The following is a 14217-nucleotide window of genomic DNA, read 5'->3' on the forward strand; positions in this document are numbered from 1 at the left end:
CCAGTTACACAAGAAGTTACAGAATAAATTATATAAAATATCAAACTACGATAAAGAATATGATTTAAATAAAAACAGCAAAAATATAAATAAAACTTCAGATCAGTAAATCACAAGTAAAACTGTCAACTTTATATTATTATACACTTTAATTATAATTAATTTACAAGTTTAATTTATCAGCTGTAAAATGTTTTAACACATAAATATTCACTTGGCCCTTTTCAGTAAGTTATTAGTCAATAAAATAATCAAATTAAAACTGTATATTTAACTGATCCTCAATAACACTTTTATTTTATAGACGCTTCATGATCCAATGAATGAACTCTGAATAAATACTCTATAATAATAATAAATAATAATAGATAATATCAAGTATTAAAACAAGTAAACTCCTTCTATGTCAATGTACTGATGGTTTATTAAAAATGGACCTGATCAGGAGAAAGAGTCGATCTCTGTCTTCATTTCCTAGAAAATAAAAAACATTAAACATTAAACATTAAACATGAACCAGACGCTGTGATTTAAGAAGCAAACTCTATATTTAAATATTGTTTTATTTTACACATATATCTAATATATATTCAGAGTCACTCCTCATAGATAGTCTGGACCGACCAGCGCTACTGAACCGTTCAGAACACAATACCAGCTACAGCTAATGAGCTAACAGGCTAACAGGCTAACAGGTTATAATTAAATCAGTTGTAGAAGATGATATTAATGTTGTATTAACATGGTTCCTGAGCCAACACTGGGGCCACGACCACATCCAGACCCTGATCAGAGCTGGTACCCAGACCACCTCGGGGTCTGGTCTGGTCTGGTCTGGTCTGAGCGGCGGTCGTACCTGAAGGAGCTCCGTCTTGTCGTGGGTGTCTCTGTGTCTGTAGATGCTCTGAGCCAGCTGAGCATAGAGCTTCTCCAGAGGCTCCACCTCAGCGCCCTCTGCTTTAGTCACGGCTCTGCTCAGCAGGTCCTGACAAACACAAACACATTTCATCAACGTGTGTGACGCGAGGCTGCAGCAGCTTCCTGTTTGTTTCCTGTCTGAGGTGAAAGGTCTGTGCTGTGGTCTGAGGCCTCTAGAGTCAGAGAGCCGCTGATTCTCCTGATGATCACTGTGGAGCTGTTGAACTGGACTGAATTTAAAGTGTTTCTGTTATTTAGCCTAGCCCACGTTAGCCCACGTTAGCCCACGTTAGCCCACGTTAGTTCAGTAGTTGTACAGAATGAAAACACAGTAGAATCAACATCTATCTCAGTTATTAGAAGCTAAAGCTGGAACCAGGACCTTCACAGAGACCAGACTCAGAGCAGGACTGTCTTCACTAATCACTGACTCTTCACAGACACGAGTCACAGCTGCTGCAGTAAACGTCTATTATCCACCACAGTGACTCACCCTCAGCTTGATGCGATCAACGACCAGTGGTGGTGTTTCATGGTGGAGGACGTCCACGGATCTGTCTCCGTTCAGCTGCTGCACATGGTCCAAGGCGGCCATGTTGGCTCTCGTCTCTTGGCTTCTGTGTCTCTCTGAGGAGGAAGATGTGAAGAGGAGGAAGATGTGAAGTGTTTGTGACTTGTTCTTCGTGTCAGCTGACTCTAACCCTGAAGCTCAGCAGAGACTCTGAGCTGAGGCTCGTTGTCCCCGTGTGATGAAGACGAGTTAGTAGCGAAGCGTTGACACCGTCCAGCTCTGAGCCTCTTTCAAACATACACACCTAATCTGTTCAGACAAACCCCCATCAGCTGGGTGGAGGGAGGAGTCGGGCCTCCATGTCTGAGCTTCATCCTCCCCGTAGAGACGCTGTCATCCAGCTGGAGGTGGAAAGGCTCGGGGGGGTGGTACCCGTTCATGAGGACGCCGTTGGAGACGCCATGGTAGCCGTTGGCGGCTCTGCTCCGCCCCCCGTCACTGCTCTCTGAAACACTGGAGGAGCTCAGACCAGAACCAGTCAGGGATCCGGTTTTAACGCCTCCATGATCCTCTGCACTCAACTCAGACATGGAGGAGGAGGAGGAGGAGGAGGAGGAAGAGGAGACAGGAGGCTTCTTCTTCTTGGGTTTCTTGATGACGCCGGTGCTCCACTTGGACTTTCGTTTTCGTTTGTAACGTTTTTTCTTACGAGCTGGAGAGAAGAGGAGTCAGGGGAGGAGTGGGAGTGAAGGAGGAGAGAGGAGGTGATTAGAGGAGGAGGAGAGGAGGTGATTAGAGGAGGAGGAGAGAGGAGGTGATTAGAGGAGGAGGAGGAGGAGGAGAGGAGGTGATTAGAGGAGGAGGAGGAGGAGAGGAGGTGATTAGAGGAGGAGGAGGAGAGGAGGTGATTAGAGGAGGAGGAGGAGGAGGAGGTGATTAGAGGAGGAGGAGGAGAGGAGGTGATTAGAGGAGGAGGAGGAGGAGGAGAGAGGAGGTGATTAGAGGAGGAGGAGGAGAGGAGGTGATTAGAGGAGGAGGAGAGGAGGTGATTAGAGGAGGAGGAGGAGGAGGAGGTGGTTAGAGGAGGAGGAGGAGAGAGGAGGTGATTAGAGGAGGAGGAGGAGAGAGGAGGTGATTAGAGGAGGAGGAGGAGAGGAGGTGATTAGAGGAGGAGGAGGAGAGGAGGTGGTTAGAGGAGGAGGAGGAGGAGAGGAGGTGATTAGAGGAGGAGGAGGAGAGGAGGTGGTTAGAGGAGGAGGAGAGGAGGTGATTAGAGGAGGAGGAGGAGGAGAGGAGGTGGTTAGAGGAGGAGAGAGGAGGTGATTAGAGGAGGAGAGAGGAGGTGATTAGAGGAGGAGGAGGAGGAGGAGAGGAGGTGATTAGAGGAGGAGGAGGAGGAGAGGAGGTGGTTAGAGGAGGAGGAGGAGAGGAGGTGGTTAGAGGAGGAGAGAGGAGGTGATTAGAGGAGGAGAGAGGAGGAGAGGAGGTGGTTAGAGGAGGAGGAGGAGGAGAGGAGGTGGTTAAAGGAGGAGGAGGAGAGGAGGTGATTAGAGGAGGAGGAGGAGGAGGAGAGAGGAGGTGATTAGAGGAGGAGGAGGAGGAGGAGGAGAGAGGAGAGGGGTCCAGTCTTTCCTCCACTTCATCTTCTTCATCATTCCATCTGCCTCTTCCTCGTCTGCTGTCATGTTCACATAAAGACTGCAGCTTCCTGTTCTTCCAACATTTTAAAATGACCTCGGCTGAAAAGATTTATGCTCTAAAATATATAAAACTAAATGTTGAACAGGTCTAAACCTGACTGGATCAGTTCCTGGAGCATCTTTTCTGTTCAGAGGAGTTCAGACTTACGTCGAGGTCCAGGACTGTCTCTGGGGCTGCAGACGTCGTCGGCCTCCTCCAGGTCGACCTCAGTGATGCTACAAAGAGCTGACATGAAATAAAAGTGTGTGAGGATTCATCCGGGTCACGGTTCATCTAAAACAAACTAAAACAAAGACAACTGGACTTTTGTTAAAGACGTTTCCTCCGAGTGTTCAGCTCTAAATCTGGTCCAGCTGAAGGTCACATGACTAGAGTCTGTTAATGAGCCGATACTCAGCTAGAGTCAGAGGACGTTGTTCACATTAACCTAAACTCTCCACCTCCTTTATTCTGGTAACAGTAATGATACGACTCAGACTGAAGGAGTCTCACCTCTCTGGGACCGAGACGCTCTGATGTCCCTGCAGACTCTCTCAAAGTCTTCGTCCAGCTCGTCTCTGATGATGGCTCGTATCGTGTCCTTCAGAGCACACGCTCGGTGACGGATGTGTCGGTCTGACAAACACAAACACAACAACAGAAGCTGGAGATGATTTTCTTAGAGTGAATATCTGCTGTGTTGTTTTAGTGCCAACAGAACTTTATGAAACTGTTTATATTTAATAATAAATGTTGGACACATTATTGAAAAACTTCAGTTAATGTCTTCTATGTCATTTTTGTACAGATTCATCCTTCGGCCAGACTGTAGCCTCTGGCGGGCCTCTCTTGGCCCCGGGCCGTATGTTTGACACCCCAGTGTACTGACTAATCATCAGTCAGTCCAGGTGAACAGTCTGCGTCTTACACCCGTTACACTCAGACAGAAACAATCTCAGCAAATAAAAACATCAAACCTCAGATCATTTAGACGAGTCTGAGGAATAAAATTAACCGACGCAGGTTTTGATGTTGAAGTCAGTTTCTGACGGACAGTAAAAGTGTCCTGGTGTCCTATCAGAGGACGTCTTTACCCATGGGGTCGCTGTCGGGGTTGTACTCCAGAGCGTTCTGCCAGATGAGGTCTGCGTCCGCCACGAAGTCGCCGACGGTGACGTACTTGTGCTCGTCGATGTTGGTGAGCAGCGTGGAGAGGTCCATGGGCTTCTGGATCACCATCATGTAGTCTGGCACCTGAGGGACACCAGGACAGGTCGTCATTAAAACGTCCTCACACCTGCAGGAACTGATCTTTGTCCCTTTTGAACCGAGCTGTGACATCATGTCCTCACTCTGTCTTTACATGTATGGAGCAGGTTTAATGTCCCGTCCTCTGTGTTCTCCAGCTACAGTCACTAAACCCAGTCTGGACTTAAAGACGTTTAGCGCCGAGTGTCCACTCACCTCCTCGATGTCCACCGGTTTGATGAAGGCCTTGAAGCGGCGGTCCAGAGTCAGGCGCTCGGTGACGTTACGCAGGAAGAGGCGGAGCTCTCGCAGCACGTCCTCCTCCTGCTCCTCCAGGCGGAGGCGCTCCTGCTCCGACAGCTGGCGGGGGGGAGGCGGGGGTGCTAGGGGGAGGATCTCCATGGTCTGGGTCACTGGGAGGAGGAGGAGGAGGAGGAGGAGGAGGAGGAAGAGGATAATACAACTGTGGACCTGGTTCAGATCAACACCCTGAATAAAAGCTTGTGAACAACTGAGTGACATACGTGGCGTTTTCCTGGAGGGCGGAGCCTCGGACGCCTGGTTCAGAATCAGATCCTGGAAGAAGTCGGTCCTCTCCCGCTTGGTGGGGACACTGACGGTGTAAACCTCCCCGTACTCCTCCCGAAACAGACCCTGGATCTGAGGACAGAACGAGACAGAGCTCAGGGTCTGTCCTTGTCTTATTCTTCATCCGATCGTTTCGGGTCTCACCTCCGGGTCCAGCTGCTGATGGGGGACGCTGCAGGTGGCGAGGAGGAGGATGGGGGAGAAGGAGGGGATGCTGCCCAGCAGACTGAGGAAGGAGGCCCTCAGCGCCGGCCCGGCCGTCTCCCACCACTGCTGCATGTGAGGGATGTAGAGGATGCTGGGAGACGTTCGCTTGGCCTCACAGAACACCTGAGCAGGAAAGAGATCAACATCTGCTCAACACGCTGCAGGTGCCTCTCTGCTCAGCACGCTGCAGGTGCCTCTCTGCTCAGCACGCTGCAGGTGCCTCTCATCACCACCAGATGTCAGCAGAGGAACACTGAGCTCTGCTTTGTCCAGATGTTCAAGACAGTTAAGACTTTAATTGAGAAGAATAAATATTTTACTCACCGTCCCTGTATTTACTTTCTATAAGAACAAGATTGTTCAGCTGGATCTTATTACAACAATTAGGAAGCTGCTATTTTTCAACATTTAAGATCTTTACAGTCGATATTAGTTCCTCCATGACGACAAGATAGAAGCTCTGACTTACCTGCTTCTCTCCTCTCAGGTATAAATGAATATGAATCAAACTATAGAGACGTAAACCTGAGCTGTTTGAAGCTCCTGAAGGTTTAAGGGCATGTTATCACCAACCAGCCTCCAGCCTCTAAATCAGAGTTTTAAGTCGTTTGAATCTGAGTCTGTCTGGTACTGGAGGTGTCACCTGTGCACAGGCCTCCTCTGGGGAGGTGCTGCTGACTCCAAACAGCACCGCAGAGTCCAGACTGTGGACGGTGAAGCGCTCCAGAGCGTGCAGCACCGCCGGGGCCAGGTGGGAGGTTTGACCGGCGCCGGGTCGACCCGCCAGCAGCATCCTGGGTCGGTGAGACGTTGGGTGTTTGACTGCACTCCTGCAGGAGGCGCCAGAGGAGAAAGAGAGAGAGGGAGATTGTAGTTTGTTACCTCAGAAAATAAATACAAAAATCATTCCTCACGTATCTGAACAGATCCGTCTAAAACTATTCAGTGATTGGTTCTGTGTTGATCTGTTTCTCTTCTTCATCTGATTCTCTACTTGTATCGTCACAGCTTCATGTGACGATGTTTTAATTGTTGCATGATTTAAAACTTTAAAACAGTTCATTACCATTTGTTATACATGGCTCAGGGCTTGGTCCAGGTCTTACTGACTCACCTGGCAAAGTGCAGGAAGTTTCTGGTCTTGGAGGAGGAGGGGGTGGAGATGTTGGAGGTAGAGGAGCTGTCGTCTCCTCCGTACATCAGACCGTCGTCAGAGAGGCCAGAGGTCAGATCTGACATTCAGGAAACACATTAAACATCAGTAAGTGATGAGGACGACAGCAGCAGCAGCTTCAGCAGCAGCAGCAGCAGCAGCAGCTTCAGCATCCAGCTCCGACTCACCCGGCTCCCTCTTCCTCTTCATGCCCTGCTCAGCGTGAGGGAACAGCCTCTGCAGAGCCTCCATTGTGTCCTGCAGGGCTGCACCCAGCAGAGGGTGAACCACGGGCGACAGAGGTTTGGCGGGGGAGGCGGCGGAGCGGTGAGCGGCCGGCGACATCTTCCTCATGGCCGCCACAAAGTCGCAGCTGCTGACGGCGATGGAGGAGACGTCCAGCTGGAGCTTCTGGGAGGTGCCGTAGATCTGAGGGTAGCGGCGCCGCAGAGCGCACAGCGCCGCCTCGGTGCACACCGCCCTGATGTCAGCGCCACAGTAACCTGACACACAGACGACCAGGACGTCAACTCAACTAGAGACTAAAGTACGAAGAACCACTGCTGCTGCTTCTCTTACCGACACATTTCTCTGCCAGCTCGGCCAGAAAGTCTTCAGACGGAGGAGGCTTCCACTGCCGGGTGTGGATTTTCAGAATCTCTTTACGAGACTGAAACACAAACAGGAGTCTGATTATATTTACACAAGATCAAGAAGAAGAAAACAACTGTTACATCCCTCTGCACCTCCTCTGGCTGATGCATCAGCTTAGCTACCTAATGAGACACGCTTCAGAAGATGAGACACAGTTCTTAGCAGCTCACCCTGTTTGTTTTTCACTGAAGTCGTCTGTCTGTAGTTAAAGTTGCTGGGTCGTAACATAAATATTAAAAAGCATCACTGAGCATTAATGACTGTCTCTCTGTCCAGGTAGAATCTGATTATTACTGTAACTAAACTAACTAAAGTCATCACCTCTCTGTCAGGAAGCCCAAACAGGAACTCCCTGTCAAAGCGTCCGGGCCGCCGCAGCGCCGGGTCGATGGAGTCCAGGCGGTTTGTGGCTCCGATGACCACGACCTCCCCTCGACTGTCCAATCCGTCCATCAGAGCCAGGAGCGTGGACACGATGGAGCTGTGAATCTGGTCCTGTCTGCTGGACCGGACCGGAGCCAGGCCATCGATCTCGTCAAAGAAGATGATGGAGGGACGCATCTGATACGCCTGAGGACGACACACACACCAAGACACACTCAGCATCAACACATCATCACGTGGAGGCACCACTCCTCTGGGGGCAGCAGCACCAGGACGTCCTGACTCTAACCTGCTCAAACAGCAGCCGCAGCTGTCGCTCAGACTCGCCCACCCACTTGCTGAGGCAGTCGGCTCCCTTCCTCATGAAGAAGGCCACCTTCCTGTTGCCATGGCTACACTCGTTGGCCAGCGCCCGGGCGACCAGCGTCTTCCCCGTCCCCGGCGGGCCGTAGAAGAGACAACCCCTGGAGAGAGAGAGAGAGCGTTTCCAGTCTTGATCTCAGCAGGTATCAGGTAGTTCACACAGACCAGGTGTCACTCAGCCAATCACAACTCAGCGTTACTGCAGTAGATGGTTTAGTTCTTTTTTTGATCTAAATTATTTATAACAGTTTGTGCATATGTTGAATCATTTCCCTTGTTTCATCCTGTGCTTCCTCCTCCTTCACTCAGATTCACCAACAGGTTCCTCTTCACCTATAAACCCTGTGAATCACCTGGGGGGCTGGATCTTGAAGTTATCAAAGACCTCGGGGTAGAGAAGAGGGAAGACGACCATCTCCTTCAGAGCTGAGATGTGACCCGACAGACCTCCGATGCTGTCGAAACCCACCTGAGGAGGGAGGGGAAGGAATGAGGCCGACCCACGACGCTCTGGTTTAATTAGTCTTAATGAACGACGTCTGAACTCACAGACTGATCGATGGCCATGGGGTCAATGTCTGCCAGACCTGCTCCTGCAGACATCTTGTCTCTGCGAGTCCCCAGAAGATCCTCCGACCGCAGGCCGAGGGGACGACAGCTGAGAGGACGAGAGGACGGAGCACTGAAACATCTCATCAACATATTAATGAAACATGGAAATGAAAAGACACAACTTCACCTGAGCAGCTAAATGGAGATTAGGGTTAAACTAAACACCTCAAACTATTTTATTTTACACTTTTATACGTTAATGACGTTGTGGCAGAGACTCCAGTGTGTTACACAGCTTTCATTTCATTTATCAAACAACAATAATCTTCATTTCACCAACGAGTTTCAGACGTTGCTTTGTTAAAGACTCAGAGATGGAGTCCGTTCACTTTTAATTCTAACTTCCTGGTTTGTGTCTGCAACGTGTGGCCCACTGCACATGCTCAGTAGTGTTCTTCACTGGCTCACAGACTAGACACTGTGACGTCACAGATATAAAGGTTTACAAACGTGACGCCTCAGTGGGTTAAAGTTTAAAAAGAGTAGAAATCAGTTTCAGTCCCAACAAACAGAGAAACCTATCGGTGCGTGTTTAAAGGAGCTGCTGACTCAGCTGTTTTTATTTACAGGTGATGGAGATGTTTAAATGTTTAGTAACTTTAAATTTAAATGTTATTTTTCTGTATTTAAAGCTGAGATTAAATAAAGGAGCATAAACACTAGACACTGACCTGCTAGAAGCCTTCTCCTCTTCATCATCAGAGTCGTTGTCTTCATCAGAGTGATTGGACCACGAGCTCTTCGTGGTTCTGTTGGAAGAAACGAAGCAACAGTGAGTGAACGTCTGGAGGACGTGGTGGCAGCGTCTCTTTCTCTACATTAAACTCAGCTGCCTTCACTCCAGCAGAAAACTTAAGCCTCCCACAACAGTCAGTCTGACCTGAAGGCTCGTCCTCGGGTCGTGTTGGGTCCTGAGGCGCTGATCCTGAAGGTTCCTCTCAGGAACTCTAATCAACACCAGAGGAAACAGGAACATGTTCAGTACATCTCCTCCTACTGTAACTACTGTTCTCAGCATCCTCTGATCATCAGCTCAGCACTGACCGCTGCTCGGTCCCTGGTACAGCGACGAAGCTCGGCTCAGTTTGGCATCAAAGTTCTGGTCCACGCTGCAGCTGCTGTCTTCGTCCGCAGTCGTTTCCTGTCGGCTGTCTGTGTCGACAACTACACCTGGAAACACCAGAGAAGAAGAAATGAAAGGCGTCAGAGCGCCACGTCCTCCCGTCTTCATCCTCCTCCTGGATGTTGGTACAGACCGCTCTCTTCGTCGCTGTCGATGAGCTCTCTCTGCGACGCTGACGTTCTCCTCCTCTGAGCTTTAGAGAAGATCTTCTGGATGAAATTAAACACAGGATTAGAAACTCAGGATCTGGATATTATGGTTTTATTTCCTCAGCTTGACCTGTTCACATGTCGACTGGAGGCCGTTAGTGTCAGAGCGTTTCTATTATTAAATATAAATCAGTGTAACATCCATAACTGTGACCCTTCATCAGACAGGTCAAATAATCTGGACTGAGATGTTTGGATCGAAGGTTTAACAAATAAACTGATCGACTTCTGACAATGAAGAGCAGCCGTGTATACGAGTGTGACACTATGAGCCTTCGTCTCTGGGACAACATGTTGATGATCCATGTGAGAGCTCATATCAAGTATTTATAATGTTATAAAACAGAAACACGGGCTGGTGCTTCTCAGTGTTTTGGCCTCCTTCCAATATGGTGGCAGCTGATAGGGACGTCCCGCAGAGGGAGGGGGGCAGGGTGCAGCTGGGTGAAGCACCCTCACTACGACATGATAAGAGAGGCAGCGCCCAGAGAGAGTAAACACACCGAGTCTGAACAGGAGGTTAAAACTGAGCTGCGTTCAGAGGCGGCTGAAACACAGGAAGGTTTACAAAACAGTAGAAACTAGTTTCAACTGTGTTTTTATTGTGTTTGGTTTAAACTCAGTTCAGACTGTGGTTCTCAGTCGTCCAGGTCATGGATCTAAACTGACTCCTCTAGTTCTATGTGAGTGTCTTGTCATGAACAGACCTTAGTGAGCTTCTCCCCACCTGTCATCTAGACTGAACTGTGTTAGTATCTCAGACTCATTTTAACATTTAATATGAACCATCTGCTGCATCACAATCAGCTGAGACTAAATACACAAACTGATGAGCAGCGACACAAACCAGGTGACGACCCAAACGTTGATATGAAAGTGGAGTGAAGACGCTTCAGACGCAGACGAGACGATCACTGTCGGGGCTGAGACGTTACAACCCAAGAACAGCATCACTCACTCCGTCTCTGTTGCTGCTGAGCCTCCTCTTCCTCCTCTTCTTCATGTTGTCCACCCTCTTCAGGACCGAGGCTGCTGAGCTGCAGAGACAAACGATGTAGAGTTAAAATAAATCAGTGCTGACTGGAGCCAGCAGACAGCAGGTTTATTATGAAAGAAAACAAATGAGACTGAACATGAACAACATAACTGGTCTCTTATCATCTAACACTGATGAAAACAGCCTCTGGTCAGTTATTTAATTATTTAATTGGACTTTTTTGTGATAAAAGCCTTTAATCTTCAACTCAGGTCAAACTGACGAGATAGAAAATGAGAAATGTAAAGAGTGATTATATATGAAGACTGATGTTTGTCTGTTGTGGTCTCTGGTAGAGAGTCATGTTGGAGAAAAGAGACTCTGCCACAAAACCTGAAAACTATCTGCAGAAGAACTGAACCTTTAATCAGGTCTAAGAGGAAAAAGGAAAGAACAAATCAAAATGATCTGCATGGAAAAATGGACGAGTCCTTTACTGTGAAGCCTCTGAGTTCAGAATATCTGGATCTGTAAACATTCATCAGATCAGACTGTTAAGGTCAGTGATGTTAAAGGGGTCTCACTTGGTGCTGAAGCCGTTGGTCGTGTCGGGGGCCTGGTATCTGCTGGTCGGTTTGGTCGGCCTGCTGCTCCTCCTCGGACCCGTCCTCCTGACACCTGACACACACATGCACTCGGTTCATTAGGAACACCTGCAACGTTTAACTAAACCCTTGGGTCGACTGGTTCCTTTCTGTGTGTAGTCTGCATGTTCTCCCTGTGTCTGCGTGGGTTCTCTCCAGGTTCTCCAGCTTCCTCCCACCGTCCAAAGACATGCTGGTTAGGTTCATTGGTGATTCTGTCTCTCTGTGTTAGCCCTGTGATAGACTGGAGACCTGTCCAGGGTGGACCCCCCCTCTAGACCAATGACAGCTGGGATAGACTGGAGACCTGTCCAGGGTGGACCCCCCCTCTAGACCGATGACAGCTGGGATAGGCTGGAGACCTGTCCAGGGTGGACCCCCCTCTAGACCGATGACAGCTGGGATAGACTGGAGACCTGTCCAGGGTGGACCCCCCCCTCTAGACCGATGACAGCTGGGATAGGCTGGAGACCTGTCCAGGGTGGACCCCCCCTCTAGACCAGTGACAGCTGGGATAGACTGGAGACCTGTCCAGGGTGGACCCCCCCTCTAGAACAATGACAGCTGGGATAGACTGGAGACCTGTCCAGGGTGGACCCCCCCTCTAGAACAATGACAGCTGGGATAGGCTGGAGACCTGTCCAGGGTGGACCCCCCCTCTAGACCAGTGACAGCTGGGATAGACTGGAGACCTGTCCAGGGTGGACCCCCCCTCTAGACCAATGACAGCTGGGACAGACTGGAGACCTGTCCAGGGTGGACCCCCCCTCTAGACCAATGACAGCTGGGATGGACTGGAGACCTGTCCAGGGTGGACCCCCCCTCTAGACCAATGACAGCTGGGACAGACTGGAGACCTGTCCAGGGTGGACCCCCCCTCTAGACCAATGACAGCTGGGACAGACTGGAGACCTGTCCAGGGTGGACCCCCCCTCTAGACCAATGACAGCTGGGACAGACTGGAGACCTGTCCAGGGTGGACCCCCCCTCTAGACCAATGACTGGTTTATAAACCACTCATATCTCATAAACTAAATTTAAATCATTTAATCATCAGAGTAAATAAAACCAGACTGAGACGTTTAGATGAGACATTTATGTCAAAGATGCGTCCTCGTCCATCTCTTTGTCTCTAGTGGATTATTTTTTTGTCTCACTTTGGACAACAGGAGGAGGTGGAGACACGTCCTCCATCTTTGGTGAACTCTGCATTCTGTGTCATATGTCAATCAACTGGATCAGCTGCTCCCATTGGCTGTCGCTGAGATTAGTTCAATCTGGCACCGCCCACGTTGGCGTCCTTACCTGGAGGGTTCTGGAGCCTCTGAGATTTCCTGTCGACACAAAGCAGACATCAGAACGAGGAACATGACAACAGAACAACACATCAGACTGTTCATGTATTTACTTTTACATCTGAGGTGGAGGCGTTGCCCGTGTTACTCCACCACATAACAGACACGTTCACTGAATATGTTGTGGGAGATTAATGACAAGAAACATCTACCTGGAGGCCTGAGGATGTTAGAGGATTTTAATTATGTCATGACCCCTCACACTTATACTGTGACCTTCTAACGGGCCTGAAGCCTCATGTTAGAAACCAATAAACTGTATTTAACATATTTAACAAACAGTATTTCACCAGTCCTGCAGAAAAATACTGTTTAAACACAGACGCATCAGTATTAATGAATTAACGTGTGATCATTAATTCTTTTATTTTTACTGGAGCAGAACTTTTACTCATTATATTATGTTTAAAACGTTTTATTGATACTTTTACTAAAGTAGTGGATCTGTATTTAAATAAATATACACATAAAGTAAAATCAGAATACTTTATTAATCCTTCCTGAAACACAACAAACCTACATTTTAAATGAATTAATTAATTATATATTAAAATGTCTAAAACAAAACAGGATTCTTTTTAATCTAATTATTTTACTGGAGCAGGACGGTTACTCATCATATTATTTTTAAAATACATTTTATGATTTAATTTTTGGTGTTTTTACTGAAGGTAAATGTGCACATATTAAGCAAAAAGTACATTTCTAAAAGAAACCTTAATATTTAAAAACGTATTAATTAATCAGATAACGGACAAAACATTCACACCTGATGATGACGGTCGTCGGTTTGACATCTTCCTCCTCTTCATTAAATCCCTGAGGAACATGACACATGAAACTCAACTGATGCGGTGAAGCTAAGCTAAAGAAGCTAACTTTGTTCCAGACTCACAGCGGACCGTCCGGACCCTGCAGGCCGGCTCACCGCGCTCCTTCTCCGGGTCTCTGTCGCAGCCTGCGGCGGCGTCTCGGAGCCGGCGTCGCCTCTGCCTCGAAGCGTCACCATGGTAACGGCGCAGGGAGAAGCCAACGGTTTTTACTGTTAGCTTAAAAAGCTACGTTAGCAACAAAAGAAGAGCAGAACGCGGAGGAGCAGCTCCCAGGTGTCTCCCACCGGTTCTTCTGAGAGGAAACGCCGTGAGCTCGGTGAGTTGAGGCCGAGCTGGAAGTCAAACACACCCAAACACTCTCCGTTAATCTGATGGTCCGCTCCGAGCGCCGCCGTGTACTTTCAAACCGGAGGGCTCTGCCGCCGCCTGGTGACGTCATGCCGTAATGAGCGTCAACCAATTCATTTATTCATTTATTTACGTCAATTTATCACGTTAATAAAAATGTATGCTCCTAAATACTGTTTTTATTTATAAATGTAATTGTTTTTATTATCATTTCTCAAAGTTATTGTTTTTACTATTATTTTGTTTTTTTACTTTTGCAAACATATGGTTTCACCTACTGTTCAGAATATTAATTATTTTATTTATTACATCAAAAAAAAAAAAAAATGTTATACAGTCAGGTCCAAATATAATTTGACATTCAACATTTGTTTGTTATTTTAGACTTTATTCATCCACGAGGGAAAATGT

General features: G+C 48.1%; 1 protein-coding gene across 2 annotated transcripts; it reads right to left on the minus strand.

The window, feature by feature from the left end:
- Positions 1 to 153: 153 nt before the first annotated feature.
- LOC311501406 (ATPase family AAA domain-containing protein 2-like) lies at positions 154 to 13872 on the minus strand. Of its 2 annotated transcripts, XM_084563203.1 has the most exons (27): positions 13521 to 13872; positions 13395 to 13444; positions 12576 to 12604; positions 11211 to 11304; positions 10609 to 10687; positions 9575 to 9650; positions 9363 to 9488; positions 9199 to 9265; positions 8990 to 9067; positions 8256 to 8364; positions 8060 to 8175; positions 7633 to 7807; positions 7281 to 7529; positions 6885 to 6975; positions 6494 to 6808; positions 6267 to 6384; positions 5796 to 5982; positions 5090 to 5275; positions 4882 to 5017; positions 4574 to 4770; positions 4204 to 4363; positions 3623 to 3745; positions 3278 to 3355; positions 1734 to 2141; positions 1412 to 1545; positions 857 to 985; positions 154 to 474 (listed from the first exon to the last, which is right to left on the minus strand). In XM_084563203.1, exons 1-27 carry the CDS (start codon positions 13632 to 13634, stop codon positions 442 to 444), a joined length of 3657 nt encoding a protein of 1218 aa, XP_084419329.1. In that variant the 5' UTR covers positions 13635 to 13872; the 3' UTR covers positions 154 to 441. The 2 variants fall into 2 exon arrangements, with proteins under 2 accessions (XP_084419329.1, XP_084419330.1); XM_084563204.1 differs by lacking the exon at positions 1734 to 2141.
- Positions 13873 to 14217: the final 345 nt, after the last annotated feature.

Source organism: Chelon labrosus, assembly GCF_963514085.1.
Source record: "Chelon labrosus genome assembly, chromosome: 16".
Lineage (NCBI taxonomy): Eukaryota > Metazoa > Chordata > Actinopteri > Mugiliformes > Mugilidae > Chelon > Chelon labrosus.

Bases quoted from the DNA above. Each gene is read 5' to 3' on its own strand.
- LOC311501406 (XM_084563203.1), bottom strand. From the start codon at position 13,634: ATGGTGACGCTTCGAGGCAGAGGCGACGCCGGCTCCGAGACGCCGCCG. The intron at 5,018-5,089 runs GTGAGACCCGAA...TTCTGTCCTCAG, and splicing joins ATCAGCAGCTGGACCCGGAG to ATCCAGGGTCTGTTTCGGGA. The intron at 3,356-3,622 runs GTGAGACTCCTT...ATTTCATGTCAG, and splicing joins AGCGTCTCGGTCCCAGAGAG to CTCTTTGTAGCATCACTGAG.